The sequence below is a fragment of the Melozone crissalis genome, unplaced genomic scaffold (assembly GCF_028551555.1).
Source record: "Melozone crissalis strain CALT ecotype California unplaced genomic scaffold, PUWL_Pcris_2 ptg000019l_1, whole genome shotgun sequence".
In the NCBI taxonomy this organism is placed as follows: Eukaryota; Metazoa; Chordata; class Aves; order Passeriformes; family Passerellidae; genus Melozone; species Melozone crissalis.
Window position 1 is genome coordinate 19,385,494 of NW_026535797.1, and position 22,696 is coordinate 19,408,189.

At 43.1% G+C, this 22,696-nt stretch overlaps 1 protein-coding gene across 4 annotated transcripts in view; it reads left to right on the forward strand.

Moving 5' to 3' along the window:
• PAX2 (paired box 2) overlaps positions 1–22,696 on the forward strand; it is an 82,996-nt gene that overhangs the window by 14,368 nt on the left and 45,932 nt on the right. For 2 of the 4 annotated variants that reach the window (XM_054276656.1, XM_054276652.1), the window contains exons 4-5: positions 19,779–19,864; positions 21,914–22,033. In XM_054276656.1, the coding sequence (XP_054132631.1) occupies positions 19,779–19,864; positions 21,914–22,033 (206 nt within the window). The remainder of the gene's footprint in view (positions 1–19,778; positions 19,865–21,913; positions 22,034–22,696) is intronic. The other 2 variants (XM_054276654.1, XM_054276655.1) reach the window with 1 other exon arrangement.

Here is a 22,696-nt window from a genome sequence, read left to right on the forward strand (position 1 = left end):
TTTTTTGTACAGGACATTTATACAGGGACTGTAAGTGCAAGGCAGGTAGGCACCTTTGGGAAAACGTGCCTGTTGGTTGGATACTACATATTGGTATATGGTAGAGGGCATGTGTCTCTGAGCAGGCACGTAGATGGTGACACAAAATGCTGCTCTGCAAAAGGAAGCATATTCAGGAGTTCAGTGCAGTCAGGGAAGGATATTCCTTTGTCCTTTGTCTGGCTTGGGATTTATGTGTGTACTAGTTTTGACAGAGAGGAGGAAGAGTGATGTGCCAAAGCCTGAGCTAACAGACTGTGAGTACCCAGATAGACTTCCCAGAAAATGCTCTATATGAAACATTTACCCAAACCTCACTGTTAATTCAGGAAGGGAGATTCTGGTGGCTTGTCCCTGCCTCTATGAAAAATAGAAATAGGACATTTCTTGCTTTTGTCATCCCTTAGCTCTGCAGTTCCTGTAGCATTTCTAAAACCTGCACAGCATACTGTTCCCCAGACTTCTAGCAATTCCCTAACACATGCACACATACACAGGTAGGATGAAGTTTGCCTCTAATAATTGTTCACTCCTGGGAAAAAAATTACTATTCTCATGTTTAGCTCAATTTTCAACAGATCTTCCTCCTTTCAAGGTAAGAATTCTTCCCTCTCTTATGGTTCCAAGGCATAAGGGTTAAATACCCATCTCTGCTTGGAAGACAAATTGCTTCAAGATCAGTGATCAGCTCTGCTCAAAATGCCCATCACTGTATTTCATTTGAGAAGGGTGGTACCCATGTTTTGCAACCAGACTGATGTCTGCTTGCTAATTTACACAAGGAAAAGCAGAGACTGCAACCAGACAACAAAGTCACAAAAGAAACCCTCACGTATCTGTCAGACAGGATGCCCTGTACCACCTCTAGTTCCAGGGTAGTTTGCATAGTTCTGGCAACAAAAAGAGCACTCATTTCATTGGTCAGGAAGGAATAATATCACAGCCCTTTGATTCCCAAAATCAATCCTCATTTGTTTCAAGCTGGGCGAAAATACAACAGCAGCATCATTATCCCACTGCTCACTTTCAAGCTCTCACTTTAAAATTTCACTAGATTCTTTGAGCACTAAGATTTGGACTCTTCTTAAAGGGATTATTGCCTTTCAATATACCCATGTTTCTCTAAAAATACTTTTACGAACAAGTTTTGGTCATCAGCCTCTACAAAGAAAGACCATAGCCTGATGTAGCTAGGTAATAGTGCCTGCTGTTAATATTTGCCTAAATTTAGGCCACTTCTTGGTTGTTTAACTTCAGACTTTTGAACTTGAAAAATTAAAAATTTATACATAAATTACACATACACAAAAATACATATAAATTTATAAAATCAATATGAATGGAGGGGATGTATAAAAGAAGAGAAAAGGAAGGAATAACATTTCTGAAGAAAAGGATATAATGTTTGCAATCCGAGTGCATGGGGAAGTGTATTTCAGGGATACACTATGTACAAACACGCCAAGGCAGTGCCAGCAGAGGCAGAGTGGAAAATGTGCAATGCCCCAAGTTCCCTTTCTCTATGGAACAAAAGAAAATTTAGAGTTTAAAAGAGACAATATTTGTAGTGCTGATTTTGACAGATGAGCCACAACATGAAGTTTCCAAAATAGGAAGAGAACACAGTTGGGTGGGGTTGGATAAGGAAAGAGCAAGAGATAAGGATGGAGGGAAACGCTGAAGCAGATTTGAATTGTATACTGTCAAAATGAGAACTGCTGCAGCTTTGCAGAAGGCAGTTTGGGCCACTGTGCCAAAGAAGATGCCGAGTCATTCAGTATTAACATCCAGCTCCCTTATGTGGCTTTAGCAATTTCAGGCTACACATGAACCTGAGTTTAGGGTCTGTGAGTATGAAGGCAGACAGGATGGGGACAGAGTAAGTGGGTATGGCTGCATGCAGATTCATGTGAGGGGTGCAGGCTGGAGAGCAGGGAGGAACTGCATGGATGAGTTTGTATGCTTGCACATGAGAAAGAACTAACAAATTTGTAAAAAGATGAGTGCCCCAATTCTAAACCCCCTTTGCAGTTTGCATGAGTTTCTGTGACCTGCAAATATTTAAAGAAAAATACACATTTATGGTATACCTATTGCTCCTCATGCCCCACAGAAAAAAATTAGAGAGCTGGTGGCAGAGGGTGACATGAAATGGAAGGGAGTGTGGTCCATTTCAGGTGGATGTGTATACAAGGAAATGCCCCTGGCACAGTGAAAGACAAGGGATAACGTGATCCTGGGGAACACAGTCTTTTGAAGCATGCATGCTTGAGGAGGATGCCAGGCCTGTAAATGAAGCCTTAGCACTGCTCAGAGCACGGCCTTCCAAAATGAAAGCACTTTCTGCACCTCTTGAATATGCTCCAGGATCACTCTGTGCACAGTGAAGTAATTTGAGCATGGAAACCTGGGTGCCTTTGTGCAGATAAACCTTTGAGTCTCTATTGTTCCACTAGACAATCTTCTCTGTAATGGATATTTGGGCGAGACATGCCCTATACCCCGCGACATGTGTACAAGGAGGAGCATTGGGCATATCACTAGGGCAACATGTCCAGCTGGGAGTATAGACTTTTAGCAAGTAGGTATTATTGGTCTGTGTAAGAACTAAGAATAGTCTTATCCATGGAAACAACGTCGCAACTCTGCAGTTACATGCAGGGAGCCACAGTGGTGAGCAAAGGCACAGCAATATGTGGGACTCTGCACGGGATTCTGCGTCACTGCTTCCCAAGGGCCAGAGAGTCTTGTAAATGCACCCATGAGCTATGGCTCTAAGCAGATGCAGGGGAAGTCCTAACAGTGCTCATATCTTCACCAGCAGTTCTTTTGGACAGATGTGGGGATAAGATGCTTTGGGAGCTGTACCACCAATGTGCTGAGGAAACACAGCTGGTGAGATGGGCAGCGTCAGTAACAAAAACACGTGTGCAAGTGTGTACGACAAAGTGGCATCTGCTGAACACAATATGTGTATGACAGGGCAAATACATATATAAAAGAAAATGTCATGCACAAATGTAGGGACGTGTGCCTATTGCGGGTACCAAGTGCAAGCGAGGGAATGAAGGGTGTATATGGCGTGATACATTTGTCAGGGAGTGGATGTGTGGTAGTTCACCTGATACATGATGCAAGAAGAGGATATCTAGGGATAGCAGGGGCAAAGGAGATTACACAAAAGGAGATATTTCTAATTATAGCTATAGTTTAATGCACTGGACTCTGCCCTTCTCTCCTCTCCCCTCCCTTTGCACTCTTTTCCTCATTACCCAGGTTATCTTGTTTGGGTTAAGAGGCCAATTTCAACAGACTATAATTGAAGAGTGAAGAGAATCTGATAAGATAAGGAAGGGACATCATTCCTCAAGGGATCAATAGAGGTTTCATGTTCCTCCTTCCCCTGCTGTGTCCCTAACACGCTAACACTCTGTGTCCATGGGCCTGGTTTATTTACTCTGCTTGTCTGCAAGGCTGGAAAGGAAGTGTGGGAGTAGAATGGGGCTGTAGCCCTGTCTGCCACACAGCCAGAGCAGGCAAGGGGGCATAAGGAAGGGACCACAGTCTCCTCTGGGACTCATGAGGAGGCAGGGAGGTGAGAAGTCTGATATCCTTCTGGCTCTAGCAAGGGCACAGATTAACAAGGGAGGTGTTCACCTTTGGCCTTTTATCTCATCGTTGCTCTGCAATGAAAGGATATGAATAATATTTCTTTATTTAGACTTGCTTTCCCTAGCATCCATGTGCAGACAAGCTCAAGCTTTTTATAAGCACTCAGAGGGCAACCTCTCAGGGCCCCTCAGGGTGACTGAGGCATAATTACCTCTTCCACAAGGAGGGCTGGTAGCTGCTCCTGAGTAGGTTTATGTTAGAATCTGAAGTTCAGGCTTGACAGACCCAGTATCTCATAAGACGTTCTTAGTAGTTTTCTGGACCAAACAGGCATGTTTGGGATCCCCTTAAGAAACATGGAGCTGTCTCAGCAGTGAATACAGGTCCTTGTGGCAGGGCTGCCGGGGCTCCCACACCGCAAAGGCAGAGTTTGTTTCACTCCTGACTCATGCTCGTTGGCAGGAAGATGCGTATCTCACAGAAGCCGTGTGAGATTGCCTATGTGAGATCTACAGGAACTCATGCCCATGTGAGATGCATATGAATGTGCAGGCAGCTGGGGCACTGTAAAGAAGTCCCTCCAGGAGGCCCAGCCTCCCACATCAGGCAAGCTCTGTGGATGTTCCCCCGTCTCTGCAGCTGGCATAGGAATGCTCAGGCACAGGGAGATGAGCTGAGGGGTCAGCACAGTACAGGACACAATCCAGATCCCATACAACAGGGCTGGGCAAGTTGCTGGAGAGACTGAGACACGGAGGGGTCTGGGGCTGGGATATCTTCTTCCAGCTGATTTCTCTTTTATTTTTAACACCCAGAGAAACAGACGCTGAGAGCAAGTCAGTCATGCAGTGAGCATGTGGCAGAGTTGGGAATACAACCCAGATCCCCTGACTCCCAACCTCAGGCTTTAACCACTAGACCATGCTTCCCTCTAAGCCACCTTGAACTTTCCTCAGTGAGGATGGGGGCTACTAAGCCTCTGTGGGCTGCAGTTTACCAAGCTGTCAGGAGTGTGCTCACTGGACCGCCTCACCAGAGACAGCCTTCCTCACGCATGCTAAAAAAGTTGAAAAGAAATTCATTTCATGGCCGGTGGTTGCTTAAAAAAGGCGATTCCAGCATATGTATGTGATAAATGTTAACTGTGCATTAATCGCATTAAAGAGGACCCTATAAACTTTTCATTTCTAATTAAATTCTGGCCGGTGATTCTGGCGAAGCCAGCTCACTCCGGGCCTTTGTTTATGTGGAAAATTAAAATGCAAATACAATGGAATTTATTTCCATTACTAGAGTGATATGCTGGGCTCCTCTGTTTAACAGCCTCCAATTATTTTTCAAACAGGTCTCTCTCCCTCTTTCCCTCCCTCTCTCCCTTCCTCACTCCCTCATTTTTTTCCCTTCTCCCTATTACCCTGATGCTTCTACCCCAGTGTGAGGGGTGGGATCTGGTAAAGCAGTGGTTGGGCTAAGGAACATGTAATCTGCTCAAGGTCAAACTCAGGCCAGAATGCAGAAGAGAAAGTGGGGAAAAGAGTGTGAGAGCACAAACAAGAGAGCAAGGGAAATAAGAAGGCTTGAGCTACTGCAAGGATGAGCAAGGAGTTCCCTGTTAGCAACCTCACTGAAAAATATAAGCTAAATTCACTGGCTTGCTAAATCCCAGCCATATAGATGGCCTGACTGAGAGAGGTCATAGATATTTCCCCGATGAGATATTTTGATGAGAGGGTACAAGTGAAAACTCTCTCTGGAAGTTTTCTGGATCTTTCACGGCCTTTTTCATAGACTTTGTCTGGATGTGACTGCTGCTGGGCTAAATCCTGATGGCTGAGGAAGGACAGAGCAGGCCCAATGCCAGACACATTGCCTGTGCAGAGCAAATAAATTCATGCAGCAATGACACATAATCATCAGCTGAAAAATAACTGAACTCTCTTGCTCATTTCCAAGGGACCAAATGTGGCCACACTGTCTTAAAGCATTACTGCACAATATCCGCACCAGTCAGAAGCCATTGCACAAACCCAGAGATTCATTGTACGTTTAAAATTTCTTAACACATATATTTACTGCTAAATGCTGCTGACACAGAATCCCATTCTTTCTTACATATATGAGAGACCCAGGTCAGTTCAGACTTGGGAACATTGCTAGTCAGTCACACACAGATCAGAAGCATCTGTTAACTGACACTGATGCCCTTCTATGCATTAATGCAGAAAGTCATACAAGAAGACCCTTGCAAAGGCAAGTGTGCACTTCACTGAAGACATGTAGTAATTTATAGATCCTTTCACAGACTCAGTCAAATTTATTTGAAACCGCACAGAATTGTCTCGCATGTAATTGTGAAGAACCTTATCCAAAAATGTAACTGAAAGGTCTTAGCAAAATCCCTGAGAACACCAGAAGACACACACACCTTGAAGCATGCAGCTGAGAACCAGCCAGACATGCCACCCCACGTGTCACACACACGAGAGACGTACCTTTGGCATGCCCCGTGGGCAGGGAGAGCTCGTGAGCCAAAGGGATATTCTTTTAGAGCATGTGAGCATCTTAAGGAATCACCTAGTGTAAATGATCCTGCCCCAGCTGAGACAGGGAAACAGGAGAAGGACACATTCACTTACAACACTGAAAAGAGGCCATTACCCAGTCAAACAACCCAATCCCTGACATCATTATTCAATACACAGGAGCCCTGAAATGCACACTAACTCAATCACACGATTACAAAATAATACTGATGGAATCAATGAGACAGACATGCAGACATACAAAGCACACCCAGCCTGGTGTTAATACACAATAACAGCCTCCCAACAAGCGAATACAAAACAGCCATTCACGACCACAGGGCAAAACACCAAAACATGGGGCCACATTCTCAAGGGAGACTTGAAAACTCTGGTAACAAAACCCACCCTTGCCAGAGGGGTCTTAGGGTATGGGCAAAATCTGGCAGTTGTCAGTCTAGTGAGAAGCAAATAGTAAAAGCCTTGTTGAGCAGCACAACTGAGTACATTCATGTCCTAGTGAGGCTGGTGGACTCCCAGGGCACTCAGAACCATTCAGAATTGCACCCACAGCCTTGAAATAGACTGATCTAGTGAAATGACACCTGCTCAATGACCAAAAGCATCATGCAGGCACTCTTAACACAAGAAGGGGTGCATGACATTCACCAAAACACATGCCATTATAAGAAAGGAAATCCTACAGAATATTGCAAACAAAACAAATTCGCATTGTGGACAGATCAAAATACTGTTCAGCACCCAAAGCCACAGAACTATCTCACAGACGTGCCTCTGTAACACAGAGAAATCCTCTTTCCAAACCACAGCAGCACCCCCAAACCTAACAGAGAGCAGTGTCTTTCCTCTTCAGAGAGGAAAAAGGCAAAGTGACACATAGAACAGGCTCATAACACCACAAATAATCATCCTTCCTTGTGCCTTGCAGATTGTGCCAGACCATGCTAACCCAAGCGCTTAACACACAGCCCAAACAGCCAGCTTTTGCAAATCCTGCATGACCTTCTTGGGAGGGAGATGGGGGAACCAGTCTGTAAGTCCTTTCCCTGGCACAGCAGGCAGCAGCTCGTAGCAGGCTGCATGCACAAGAATGTGCTGTTATTGAAACAGCCAGCAAGGCTGGGGGAAGGCTGCTGTTGGTTGTGTGTGCCTGCGTGTGTTTTGTGTACAGGAATTCCCCTTCCTCTACCCAGTGCTGCTGCTTGTAGCCATTAAAAAGCCCAGGTCCTCATGCTGGGTGTTCAGTGAGTATTGATTCGGTCTGCAAGCAATTTTAATATTTCTTCAGGGACTTTCCAGCAACAGCACAAGTCATTAATTCACCCTCCCAAATTGCTTATTCAATAGAAGGAACATGGCTCCTGAATAAAGTCCCAGAATTTATGTGACTCACATGAGTCAGGAGGTCAAACAACTGTTATGGAGCGAAGTTAAAAATCCAAATAAAATATTGACACTTTTTTGGGAGTGAGAGGAGGGGGAAGGGGGAAGGGAAAGAAAAGGTATTTAAAATAGGGTTTTGTTGCAATGCCCCCAGGATAAAGAATGGAAAGAGATTGAAGACAAGCTGGAGTTTGTAAAATCAATGGGATTTATTGCATATCCGCTTGGCATTTAATAACTCCTTCCTTTCCATCTTCCCCTGCTCTGTTTGTACATGGGGGAGATAAAAACTACAAATAGCCAGCCACAAAGTACACAGATGGACACCCCAAACACGAACACACAAAGGCAGGTACATGCAGGGATGGATGTTACTGGGAGACAGCAGCACAGCATCAGAAGGGCCTCTCAGGGCTCAGGATCTTGACTGAAGCAGATAGAGCCATTCACACAGAGAATTATATTATGCCCATACAGTAGCAAGGAGTGTGTGTCCACAGCCTGAGTTTAAAAAAAGGCTGGGAGGGGAAACTGAGGCATGGAGTGAATTAAAAGACTGCTCACTCACAGAGCTCATCAACAGGGACCCAGGTCTCCTGGTGCCCAGTTTGTGTTTTTGCAGTTGAATGATGGTGCCTTTTATGAGAATGAAAGTGCTCACATTGACTGAGATCAGGCCTCAAGAAGGCCCCCATCTCACAGGAGAGACACACAAACCATACAAAGAAATGGATCTAAAGACACATACAAGCCCATCCATATGCAGATAGATGCACACACAGATACAAATACATACATGCTTTTAGTAAGCTCATTGACATTCAGAAAGCAGCACAGCCAGATCACACACACACAAGTGGGAGCACACCTGCAGACAGACAGAGAGACAGACAGAGAGACAGACAGACAGACCTGCAGTGGCCCGTGTATACAAACCCACAAGCACACACATACCCACACTGGTACAGCAGCACAGCCACTCTGACAGTCACTGCTTCTGCAAGCCCAGGTTTTACTCACAGGGGCATCCTCTCAGCTAGCTGCACACTAATGGATGCCCACATACACTGAAGTGCATTCTGCACAAACACATTAATATATAGGACTGTCTCCTTATTGCATTGCACTGCGACTGTTTCAGTGAAACCATGCTAATCTTCTACCACTCAAAGATCCCAGACTGCTGTAGCCATCAAATAACACTATTCATAAGCAATAATTCCATAAAAAATAGCACACAAAATATTGCCTAACCATCAAATCAAAGAGCACTGGATGGCTTGGGACATTTAAGTGGCTTTCTTTGATTTCTTTGGGGTTTTGGGTTTTTTTTTAGTCTGGTTGACTTTTTAGCAAAATCGTAGGGCAGCTGCTTTCTGAGAGGAGATTTTCCAAAAGGCAATTTTTTCAAGGGTTTTTTTGCATTGTGATAAAGATATTTGACAGAATTTCCTTCCTAAGGTATCTTTTGACCAAATACACAGTGTGTCAAATACACAGTGTGTTTTAAAATTAAGGAAGGTAATGAAAATTTTGAAATTTCCATAATGATGCTCTAAAAATAATAACAATATTCCTGCATTAAAATATGCTTCTGTCTTACTTCTAAGGTTATTTTGTTCATGATTGATTTTGCAACTGCCTTTTAAAAATGACATGATAGCATCTTTGGTTCACCTTATGCTACCTCCTGTATTCTTAGACTAAAACATTCAAGAAAAAAAGTAAAGGGAGTATAGGAGTATGGTTTTTTAAATCTCCTTGCCTATGTCCATCTATATTCCTCTGCCTATGAATCCTGGTTGTATCTGATCTTGCTGAACTTAAGTTAGATTAAAAAAAATTAAATACATGTTGATTTACAGCTGGAGGCATTCTGATTCATTAGGTGAACAAGTACTTAATTCAGATTAAGGGGACCATGTTTTGAAATAATGGAACTGAATAAAATCACTAAAATTCTTTAGGATATCATGATTTGCAGAAATAATATATCATAATTTGCAATATTGTGTTCCACTGCAAAATCCTAAACTGCAAAATTTGAATAATTCAATATTGATAACTCAGGTCTTCAGATAGTGCTGAACAATTGCTGCATCTCTTCTGTATTTACCCCAGCTAGTGCCTGGTTCAGCAAGTCAAGCTCTAGACAAATCAGTCTTAGAGATCACTAAAGCTCACTGGGAGAAAAGTTGTCTGCATGGGGATGTAGGGATAAGGAAACACTTGTGCTTGTGGGAGCATCATTTAAACTGCTCCTCTTGGGAGGTTGGTTGTCAATTCGGAGTTGTTGGAGGAGTCTCAGCTGAGATGGTTTCATTGAGAGGGCATAGAAAACAGGCTTGTTTACACAGGGGCAGACAGGAAAATTAATCTGAATTAACTTTGCAACTATATTGGTTAAAAGCATTAAAACATTGTTCAGGTGTTCATTCAAAATTTGAGTGTCCTAAATTGAATTAAGTTCACTTCATTTCCAAAGTGAATTAAGCTAAACTAAATTAAAGCTGCCTTAATTCTAAACAAGGGAGTCAGAGGTGTAATGCAGTTTAACTAGACCACTTTAATTTCACATATTCAGTTAATTCAAATTATTTTGCAGAGCCTTATGTAGATAAACCCTTAATCTGCTAACTCCTATGGACAGAGACTGTACTTATGCAGGAGCCAGAAAAAGGGGACCCAGAGGCACAGGGTAGTCCCCCAGCCACTGCAACTGTAACAGAAAAGGATGGATGTAATAGGTTGGTGAAGGCTCACAGAAACCCACAGCTCTGCAGTTAATAAGATGGAAGCCAGATATGTTTTTTTGAGAATAGAGCAGTTCTGCCTTCACAAACTTACACAATTATGCAAATGTACACACAGGTATAGGCCTTATAACACAGCAGGGTTCCACATAAATTATTGATCAGTATTCAGATATGTTAGCTATTACATCATAGATATTAGAGCCTTGTTAAAGACTAGTGCTAGGTGATTGTGACATATAATTTTTAATATGTATGTGCTGTACAAAAACATCCATATAGATAGCTGATGATGGTTTCAAGCCACACATCTAAATATTTTCCCATAAAACTCTGTTAAAACTTGAAATGGTTGAAAAATATTTATCAATTCTTCATGAGACCTGAATATTTAATATGTGACCCAAATGTCTAACTCCATGTAGGCACAGTTATAAATGCAGACCTATAGGTAAACAGGTATGCTGTCTGTGTGGGGAATTAAAACATGCCAAGAAACAAACGCTAATGCATTTGCCAACACAATATGGACACATAAACATACAACTTGTATCTCTAAACACTTGACCTGACAGTGACTTATATGACCCAAAAAGACTGGTTACAGATTTATCTTTTCACTATATAAAACTGACTTTGTCCTATAAATACAAAAACTAGACAATCTTCTACAGAGACAGGCACCAATTTGATGCTGGGAGTCTATGCAGCACCCACACCCTGAAGCGCTCACTTGTGCTTAACTGCTCTGGGTGACACGATGAAGCAAGGAATAAATGACATCAAGAACAACAAGGACTAGAGCAGGAAGGGAAAGATTCGGGTTCTTTGTGAATATTTTTTGTGTGTTTTTGAATCAAAACTTTATTAAAATTCTACATTTCAGAGTAGTTAGAACCTTCTTTTTCAATAAAATCTAAACATATAATTTTTATTTTTAACATAGTCAACAATTCATCTGAAAAAGGTAATTTTAAAGGGAAACCCAAAATTTTTTCCTCTCTAATAATATTTACATTTTTCTTACAAATTTGTTGATTTCTTTACAAGCTGAGGTAAAAAGAACATTAGATTTAATAAACACATCCTCAGCACTTTTTTTAAAAAATTTTTTTGGGAAAAATCTTCTAACGTAAAGGGTCCACTGTGAAAATTTTCCTCAGTTCTGAGGAGTGTAAGGGAGGCACACAAAAGTACATCCCTGTAAAGGGAAACATTTACTTATCCAACACATGCAAGCATGCACTGCAGTGCAGCACTCTGCAGGACACAGAGATAATACACAGCTAATACACAATGCTGCCAAAACCAAAAGTTAAAAAGTCCCGAGTCAGTACCCTCCGTAATGAAGAGACTGGCATAAAATTCCCAATACTGTAAATAAGGTTTTTTTTCCCTTTGCCTCCAGTTCTGGCCCCTTGGGAGTCAGCCAGGTCCCACTTCCACCTGGTCCTTGCAGTTATGAAAGCCAGAAATACCTTGGTATTAAAAGAAAGCTGAACTAATTGTTTATCTTCAAGATCTGAGGCTTTACACAAAATACCAGCTATGGCATAACTTGCAAGAGGGCTGAGAATGTTATCTACATTTATCTGATTCCTCCCAGTTCAAGACTCCCTTCCTAGTACACACATGTCTTCTGTTAATCAAAATGAATGTCCACAAGGAATTCAGCACAGACTCCTGAATTTTAATAACTGGAAACGGGCTCAAAGCAAAGCTTTCAATTAAAAGTTCCCATGCTCCAGATTAAGATATTTAACCTTGGCAAGCCCATGTGTTTCTGCAGGTCCTCTTAACTCACCCGCTGGCACGGCGCTGCTGTGCCAGCTCCAGCGCGCACTGCGCGGCACTGACCGCGTGCTGGCAGCTCGTGGGGCCGTGCCCGACGCCAGCTCCATGGTGCTGCAGCAGCACTGCTGGCACCACTCAAGCCAGCCAGGCTAGAGGTAACAGAAGATGACACTCTGAACTGCAGAGTTGGCACTCTGAACTACACATCATTGCACAGTAGGTGTAATCAGAAAACAATTCTTAATTCCTAAGAGGTCAAAAATTTCTGGGCCTTTTCATCGCAGAAATGTCTTGCTAGTGAAAGGGACTTTAGCTACTAGTGATGCTTTTCTCCTGTTCTCTTCCTGTGGCTTGCTAGTTTTACAGCTTTTGGTCTTCTGTTGCAGAGATTATGAATTTGTTGAGGGGGAAAGGTAGATCTGTACCTGCTTTAATGGATATTTTGATGGATCCTCTGAGTTGAATGTCTGCTCCATGGTTACCTATGGTATTAAAATTTGGACTTGATGACCCAGGTGGCTCCTCCTAGGTCTGTGTTTCTACATCCAAGACCAGTAGCCCTCTTTTTGTCATTTAAGATTTCCTCAATTCACCTTAAAACCAGGTTGTCAAAAACCCAGGATCAAGTTTACTTACAATATTTTGGTACCTGTACGATACCTTCTAAATGTTTGGATTTTAATGAATTTCTCGAAGAAAGCCTTCCAGACATGAACTGAGTAAAATGAAAGTAGAAACATCTGCCTGAGGACATTTCTATCCTGCAGTCACTGCTTGAGTGCAGCTCTTGTAGACATGCTTTAGCCACCTTTAAGCCAGCCAGCCTGGGTCCTGATGGCTCTGTAGCCACAGCTTTGCATAGCACAGCAAATATTCAAGTACACCTGTTTCCCAGGTGGGCAAATGGTTCTTACAGCCACATGCAGCAATTCATTCTAGGGGGTCAGGCTAGGCAACCAATCCTCATGGGGCTGACCTCTGTCAATCATCAGTGCCAGGGCCATGAAGTTGCATACTATTGCTCAGCAGAACGAGGTGGCAGGCCAGCCTCCTGCCTGGCACATCTACTCTCAGAAGGCAGACATCTTCTCCTTTCTTTCTTTCTACCCCTCTTCCTTATGTCTGCACTTGTACCATGTAGCACAGCAGAAGTGGAATGGGTAGAGATCTGCTAGAAGCTGAACGTTAATGCTCTGCTCAAATTAAATGAAATAAAACCATATGGTGTCATCATGGGTCACTGATTTAAAACAACAAAAAAATCCTAGCTCCACTCTAAGCCCTTCAGATAGTAAAACTGATGCTGTGAATTGTGTGTCTTAGAGTGCAGTCAAGAAATGCAGTGAGAGAAATGGGCAGGATTGGGCTTTCTCTCTTGTTCGTAGTGAGCAGGATAACCTGGAACAAAGTGACACTTTTCTCCCCATGTCTGCAGGCATGATGTCAGTCTAGCCCCAGTGAAATTGATGGACCCACACAGATTAACAGCACATACAGAGTCAATTCTCCTCAGAGAGGGCTGGGATTGTCTTTTGAAGTATGTAAGGCATCTCCATTTTGACCTCTCATCTATTTGGAAGCTTTGAGAAAACAGACAATCCCTCTTCATGTACCTTTTAGGACCATCAATCTAATCAATCTAATTAATCTATCACAATCTAATCAATCTAATTAATCTATCATACTTGTGCTTATATGCTAACATAGTACATGATCACTCGTCTTCTCTCTCCTTTTCCAAAAGGTAGGGAGAAAGAAATGCAATTTTCATGATAGAAGCAAGTTTAAATGTGTGAATATTGCTTGTGGCCCCTGAATATGGCAGAGTTTGAAGGCATTCTGTTGTTTTGGCAAGGAGTGCCAGAGCCCCAGGCCAGCTAGCGAGGAAGCTGCTCCTGCCAATGTCAGCTATTTTTCTGAAGGTTCTAAGTGTTGCAGTAGATTTTGAGAGCAGTAGCTTCTACTGCTCCCACCCTACTTCCTATGAGAAATTATTGGTTGGCTTTTATGTAGCAACTGCAGCTCTGATTTTCCCAATTACATCTGCTGTTGCAAATGCAAACACCACCACCAAAGTCTGTGCAGCTGAAACACAATTCCTGTTGCCTTTGCCCATTTCCCTTCACATAGAGCCACTGTCAGCAGGGTACATGTCACTTCTGCTTCAAGCAGGAAAATGAAGCCAATACTGTGCTACAGCTCGCTGAAGCACTTACTTGGCCCCTGTTTATTAGAGAGTCTGAGCCCTTCACTCCTCCTTCCAGCTGTCCTCGCTGTGCCCCAGGTGGCACGGCAATGCTCCTATCTTCACACTTCAGGCAGGAAACAGAGCACAGAGAGAAATGCCATTTGTCCAAACTCTTGATGAGAGAGGTCCATAACAGAGCAAGAACTGAAGCCCTTCCCTAAATCGGATTAGGCTCTAACTATCAGACTTTTCTATTTCCCTTCCTTCACCCCCAAATCCCTTGGCTGTTTTTCCTCACCATGTTACAAAGCTTGCTTTCCGTTTTGAACTTTGGGCAAACAAGATTTTCCCTCCCCTCATCTTGTGCTCAACCGTGAATTCAGCTGCGTTTTAACCTATGCCCAGAAACATAAGACTGCCTCTGTTTGAAGCAAAGCCACATTCAGAGCTCTTTATGCCTCTGCAGCACTGATCTGCAGGTGAGATATTGATGGCTCCATGGGGGCTTTCAACAAAGACCCCAAAGCTGCCTCTTTTCATCCGATGTTGTCCCTCTTTGGCAGCATCAGTGGGATGGTCACAAGCCCTTTTTCAGGAAGCCATGTGATGCAGAGGAGGCTCTGTCCCGCTCAGCCCTGCCCGTGTGCCCGCAGGCCGCCTTGTGCAGGCAGCCCGGCTCGGCAGTACAGCCCAGCGCTAATTAAGCAGCGCGGCACAGCAGGGTGTGTGTGCCTTGGCCATCACAGCCTCCCCTGGACACAGCGCAGAGAAAAGGCTGAAGCTTCACAATGTTAGCCTTCCAAGAACTGCTTTAATTGCCCAGTAATGCACACCCTGGGGTCTTGTAATGTGCTTCTAATATGAAGCATTTAAAATATGAATACTCCAAAACAATTACAAGCAGTTTGGTGCTCTGCTGAGTGTGTCCTTCCACCCTCAAAAATAATCCACGACAATGGAATCTGATCAAAGTGATGATACCAATGTTTTCTGAAACCTGTCAGGGTCTTCTTGAGGCAGCAGAGCACAACAATCTTTCCTTCAGTTCAACTTCACTCTGTTCTTCCAGGATTAAGACAATTTCTAGATTGTGACTCCAGATTATTCAATCCTACCTTATCTCCATCTGATCAGCCCTAGTATGTTTTTTTTATTTGAGATACTGTCAAAACACTCTGCCAGCCATAGTGAGAGAGAAGAAACCACCAAGTATGTTAGGCTTTGAGAAAGTTTGGATAGAAATGTCAGAGAAGTAAGGTGAGTTTTCTGCCATCTTTTCTATGTTCTTTTAGCGAGTAATTTTCCCACAAGTTTAGAAGTGATTTTCTACTTGCTTGTTTAGAAGGAGTGAAAGGTCTTCTCAGGAAGCACTCTGGCTCAGCTAATTTTAACTTCTAATATTTCTTGTTACATCTCTTGATTAGAGCTTGTTACAATTGTAATACTAGAAGATTTTTGTCTGTCCATCTGTATTCAGAATCAGGAGAAGGAATTCCATTAAAACTGACAAAAATAATGAAATAGAAATCAAAAATTGGAAATTCATGACCTAATGTTGAGCATTTTAAAAAGTCAAAGGCATTTGGAAATAAGCTGTTGTTTTCAGCTGGTGCTGTATGTAATATTAAGTCTAGAAGGAGTTACTACAAGCCAACTATAGCAACTCATGAATTCCAGGATGGATGTATAATTCACAGTATGATACTATTTACTGTAATGACATTATATGCCATCACTTAACATAATATTGCATATTAAATTCAGATTGTGAAATGAAGTTCAGTTGCTTTACCGCAATCAAAGATCTATAAATGTCCTGTTGCTGAAACTTCAGAAGGCTTTGTATTAAATCTCTTTATATTATCCAAAACTCAAAATAGTCAACTTGTACAAAAATCTCCCACTAGAAAATGAAAAGTGGGATTTTACAGTAAGTACCAGTTTCTGTTCTTAATTAAATACAAAAGGTTGTTATTGGAGTCACTGATTGTGATGGAATTAGAGCAGGGATGAATTTAGTCCAAAGGGTCAATTTCTCTTGGAAAAAGATGTTGGAAAATATTGGCATTTATCTCAAGAAATCAGCACTGCTAACTGATGTGTCAGGACTTGTGTCCCTTTTGCTTTTGAGAAGGGCTGAGGATGTAATCTGCAAGACTTCCCTTTCTCCAGTGTCTGAAGGCAAGAACAACCCATCAAAGACAGCAAGAGGTGATCGAGGTTTTGTGACCTCTTACACAGCAGTAATCCAGAAATCCTAGATTTGAGGCAGCAGAGCTGGCTTAGTGCGTATTTCAATCCCTAGTAAGGGTGAGAAGCTTTCAGCAACACTGAAGTTTAAAGACAGCATTATTATGCTGCATTTGTTGCTACGGGGCCAGGTCAGCTCTGTTCATCTTTCATCTGCTGTTTCATTAGGTGGTCTTTTGTAGGACAGACTCACTTGAAGCCTCTCAAAGCAGCAGCAGTGCTGCCTAGCTATTCTGCTGTTTATCACTGCCCCTAAGTGAATCGACCCAGGGGGATGCACTGCCATGTTCTGTACTGAGCATTAGAGTCCTGAATTTCCCCTCTTTCCTTAAAACACTGGAGTTGAGTCATGACTTTAGGGCAAAGGAACACTGATGGGGAGAGTCTTTTCAAGATCTGCCTCTTCTTTTAGCCATAGAAAATACGTTCTACCAGATACCTCATTAGGTTCACTGTGCATCTGATGCCACAAATTATTTGACCCAAGCCACGGGAGGCAGCACAACCAGAACTGCTCTCCTCTGCTCACGGTTTCCGGACACTTTCTTTTGACATAAGACGGGTTTCATTCTTAGGAATGGGATGTTTCTGAACAGAGCCTTTCACCTCTGGGTCACTAGCAGAAATCTGGCCCTGCTTGGTAGTGACCGAAAATCATTACCAGCTGACAGCTACTTGGTGCAATGAGCTGGTGAGTCTCATTCCAGCTCCTAATGGACACATCTCAGTAAACACAGTCACAACTGGCACTAACTGGTGTTCTCAGCCAAGAGACCTCGAACTGAATGGGAAAGGAAATTGAACCTTCCTCTTCATCCCCTGCCTGGGTTTTGGGATATTATGGATAGGCATTTTATACCTGCAGCGTTTCACAGGCTGTTTTTACTCTAAATGGGTTTTTGAAACTTTGCAATTTTCATGCAGCATGATTCAGCACAGCCTGATCTGCCATCTCAGTATAATTAGACTCATCTTATGGTTCCCCTCAGTAGAAGCTGAGGTGTCTGGTGCCATGTCCCAGTACAAATGGAAAATCTGATGTCACATCTCAGTATGAATGGAACCATCTGATGTCACCTCAGTGCTAACAGGACGTTTTATAATATGTCATCTAAGGCTGCAGGGGAAATCTTCTAATCCATTCACTATGCTACACTACAATAGAACATAACACAGTATAATGTGTAGGTTAACTTAGACACCCTCAGGCAGATTTTGGATAGACGGATAGATGGATGGATAGAAACATTTATACAAAGTATACATATATTATATCACTCTATTGATTTTAAAAAAGTTCCAGGACTGCCTAGCTATAATGAGATTTTTGAACTTTGTGTTGCGATCAATGAGGGGAATATTATTGGCGTGGAGAATTGATATACCCGCTCTCTGTGGCTTGTTCTGCTCCTGGACTGCCCCTGCCCCCAAGGTGTACGATTCCATCAGACACTTAACCTCTTTTACAGTGTCATCAGGCTAAAAGGAATCTAATAGTGACACGGGACTTGTGCTCAGCACTCTGGCACTATTGCTTTCCTGTCACAAATAATTTATAGCTTTCTATTTCCATCCCTTTGCCTGCACCCCATCCCCTTTTTCTGTTTCTCTGGGCTGGGGGAAATCAATAAACTCACACAACCAGAGTGGCACTTCAGGGGGTTTTAGGGGGAATGTGAGAGAAGAGGGGAAAAAAGAAAAAAAAGAGAAAAGAAGAAGAAAAGTTATATTATTTGCCATAGCATACTTTTCAGATCAGCTCTTCACCTAGTGTAAATTGTATGACCTCAGAATCGGGCCCTGAGGTCTTCACACACTTTTTGTATAGGTTCTCAGCAACTGTAGATTAGGGCATCTGGTACCACTGATCTATATGAAGTGAGGATCTGGATCTCCATCCTCAGCTAGAACCTTGACATTCTCTGTCTCCAGCTATGTCCCAGGCACTCCAGCTACAGGTTAGGCTTCATCAAGCTTGTAGCAGAGTCTTCTAACATGCTGAGGTGAGATGTTCTCTTTTCCTAAGAAGGCTTCATCCTCAGAAATAGTGTTTTTTAAAAATTGCCCCCACAATGTCTCTGCCTATCTCTATCCATGCCATATCACTCACATTTGCTCTTTTAAGTTTTGCCAACTTACTTTTCAGAACAAATTTTTAAGGGAAGCCCTCAAGTGGGCAGGACGAATCTTCTATTTGCTTTCACTTTCTGGAGAGATTTTTGGGTAGAAAATAAAGCTAATAAAATGCAGGGCTAAGAGTTCCAGAAGCTGAGGCTGAAGAGAATCTGCACCTACACCCCAGCTGGAGTGGCTGAAGAGAGGAGAGACTTGTTCTAATCTCAGAAAGGAAGTTGGTTTCCATGGCCTCCACAGGTCATGGCTTATTTACTGAGTTCCTTGGTGGAACAGCCGTTCCCAACTCACAGATACCCAATATCTGCCAGTAGTCAGGGACCTTGCAGTCAGGTACTAGGTACTAGTGATTTTCTTTCACCACTGACCTCAGCTGGATTTAAACCAGTGACCTAGAGGTGAAAGATTTCATGTAACAAGAAACAGAACACTGACAATTACAGTTCAGTTTATTGCCATTCTAAGCTACACTATAAGTTTCGTGATGCTTTTTTGAGTTTCCCATGCTGTGTTCATTCACCACCTGACAAACACCAATTTTTGCCCTGTTTGATTGACCTTTTTTTCCTGGTGGTCTATATCCCATCATCAGTCCCTACAGATGCCTTCCACTTTCACCTCATTTATGAAGGGCAAGGGCTATGGGCAAACCTTACACAGTACAAAGCATTTAGTAGGTTAGAAGGGTATTTTTCAGGTAGACAACAAAATTACAGCTACTCCATTTGTAAATTCAGCAATGTCTCTATTAGCTGTGAAGACTGCACTGTTATTATGCTCACAGACCAGACCATAAATGACAATGCAGCTGTTAACACACAGCAGATCCTGGCATGCTCACTGAACACCATCCTTATGCAGTGAACATCCAAGTTTGGGATAAAGATGACGGAGCAGAAATAGGATGATTCTCTGAGAGCTGGACTATTAAAGTAGTAGAATCAGGACCACAAGGCAAATGAAGCCACTCTGCTGCACTGAGAGCTCAGATCGAGCCTTCAGCTTCTGATATCTGGGACTGTGGGTCTGCAAAGGCACAGAGAAGATGCATTCGAGTTCTGAATGTGTTTCACTCTTTTCCAGGATCATCAGAACCAAAGTTCAGCAACCTTTTCACCCAACACCAGATGGGAGTGGGACAGGTGTGACTGCACCAGGACATACTATTGGTAAGTAGACCGGCATGAGGGGTGGTGACAGGTCAAGTGGAAATAGGGATGAAGCTTAGTTGAGGGAACAAAGTCTGACAAGCAGATGCTAAGCAGAGCAAAAGGGAGGAGGGGTGAGGGGAAAGAAGCCTCCATGAAAATCAGAGTTTTCTATTCTTTGTCTCCCCTGTTGCAATGCAGAGAAGTGAATCACAGAGAAACTAGCCCAAAGTAGGGGTTTGCCCAAGTGATTCTGCCTTAATGTCCATTTCATCTTCATGCTCTCTCCTTCATCTCCTTATACAGAACTATTTACTGCTGTCCTGTCTAAGCATCCAGTCTTCACCTTTTCCCTTGTCCTTCCTCTGACTCTCTTTTTCCTCCCTACCAATTTTTCTTCTCTCCTCTCCCTTTGATGGAAATGGTCAATTTTTTAATGGTAGTAACACACAAACATGGGTAAGATATTCCAGCTGCCTCACAACTAAGTTCTTCATTGTTCTAGCTCTGCAGTCAGGTATCCTATGGGTGTATTTCACTGAGAATGCTGTGGGAGATGTTTTGCTAGTTTGTTGAGATGAACAGAAGATGGAGGCTGTAATACAGTGACCAAATGCCTCCTAGTCTGTTTAGAGGTACTGTGTTAGATGTGTGATGAGATACTTTCTAATCTGTGAACTGTGGGGTGGATATGTCTGCTCTTGCTAGCAGAGCTTTATCTAGTGACAAACTAGAACAGGAAAAACATGCAGTATTCTGGGATACTGTGAATTACGGTGGTTTATTTGTGGCCTAAGACTTTCTTAGATTCTGTTGGTTATGGAGAATCTGCTGCTACATAAGGATTTACCAGAAAATTATCATCTGCATGGGACAGGGCTGGTAGATGTCCTGTACACAAACTGTAATCAGGATTACAATGGGCAAATATGGAAGAACATTTCTGGATGCTCTTCTAATATGGACTTGGTCACTGGACTGGCGATCACTGATCACAACAGATGGAGCTGGCAGATTCCTTCTTGGAACAGTAGTGCAATGTCTAGGGAATGCAATGGCTGAGCTGGGGTAGTGATTGTGAGTGCTTCTAGTGGAGTCTCATTGCTCTGGGATATTCTAGGAAGTGGGTCTACATTGGAGAGTGTTGAAAGGTTCTGCTTCATCCTGAAAGGCTTCTGTTGGATGTATTGATTACTTCAGATCAGTGCTTTATGAGCTGAATGACGAATAGTGGCCTGTAAGAGAACTGGGATATTCTTTCCATTACTGGGACACACTGGGACACAATAGGTATGCCTGCTGGATGCATAGATCTACCTGTTCTATTTTCTAAAGGCCTGGTTATCATGAAGGGATCATTTCTAATTTGGATTACTTGTCACTTTTGATATAGTGGAAATTCATGAGCAATCTTGGACAGCCAGGTGGCCAGAGCATTCTGCCTATTGATATTGGTCAGTACAAAAGGAAGGCACTAGATTTTCATTAATCTGGGTGGTAGTATGTATCACCCAGTCATTCCAGTAGGGAACTGAATTTAATAGGCTAGTACTATTAACTAGTAATAGGTTAGAAGTGCTTCTAACCTATGCTAAGAAGGTAATTTTTTCACTAAGTGTTTCAGGTGGGCATGTAAGAGTCTAGTCTGCCTAAGACAGAGCATGTGCACTCCTGGTGAAAAAATACTGAGAAGAAATGATCTGGTAAAATATGGATGGACTATGAGGTCACCAGAGAATGCGGCCTATGCAGCATTTCACTGGATTACCTTGAAAGCCTGCTCTGAACTGGGATGTAACAACATTTAGCTTCTTGATGAAATACACTTACTTGTTATCAATGGCCCTGTATTGAAAGGCTGTGAAGCTACTGTATAGCAGTGGACAAGCAAAGCTGGGATGCAGCTTTGCTGGGATACAGTAGAGTAAGTCCTTCAGCATGAAGGACCCGGAATCTGCTTAGTGCCCAGGCTTTCCTATTAGACTGGTGGCATGCATAGCTTTCAGCTGGGGATCCCTGAGTGCTGTGCTGCTCTCCTGATGGCCCTTTCTCCCTTTTCCTTTCGTCCAGTGCCCAGCACAGCATCCCCTCCTGTCTCCAGTGCCTCCAATGATCCAGTGGGCTCTTACTCCATTAACGGGATCCTGGGGATTCCTCGGTCGAATGGCGAGAAGAGGAAACGTGATGAAGGTAGGGGGAGGGGAGAAGCTCATCCTCCCTTTTATATTCTTTGTCCCCATGTACAGGCTCCAATTTCAGGCCAAGGTTTGCAGCTGCTCCAGGGGCTAGATCAGTTTTAGCAACAGAGACCAGTTCCCCGCCACTGCCCTGCTGGCTTGGAATGCTCTTCTTCCGAGGTCTTTCATGACAGGCTGCGTCTCCAGACATCTGCTCAGCAGGCAGAGAGCCGTCTCCATTGCTGGAGCTGATCCCAAGTTCATTCACTGCTGGAAACGGCTGGAACTGAGCTCCCCAGGAGCCAGCAGGTGCCCGGACTTTGAACTGTGGGTAAACATGGTTTCCCTGACTCACTTGATTTCAAACTAAATGCCATCTTGGAGAAGCACCAGCAATGTGGGAGCTGTCTTTCATTCCCCTTGCAAACAAGTTCCTGCCCTGTGATGTGCCACGAGCTACATTAGCTGGTGATCACAAGGGCCCAGTTTTCAATGAGTAGCATCTACCACAGCAGAGCTGTCATGCTTGCAACAGCCTGAAAGGAGAACAGGAGGTCTTCTGAGTATTGTGATCCTAGGTTGTTTCTAAGCCTTTCAATAAGGCTATAATGAAACAGTATTAAGCTTTCTCCTTTTGCATCCTACTTGCCGTGAAGTATTCAGGGCAAAGATCCTG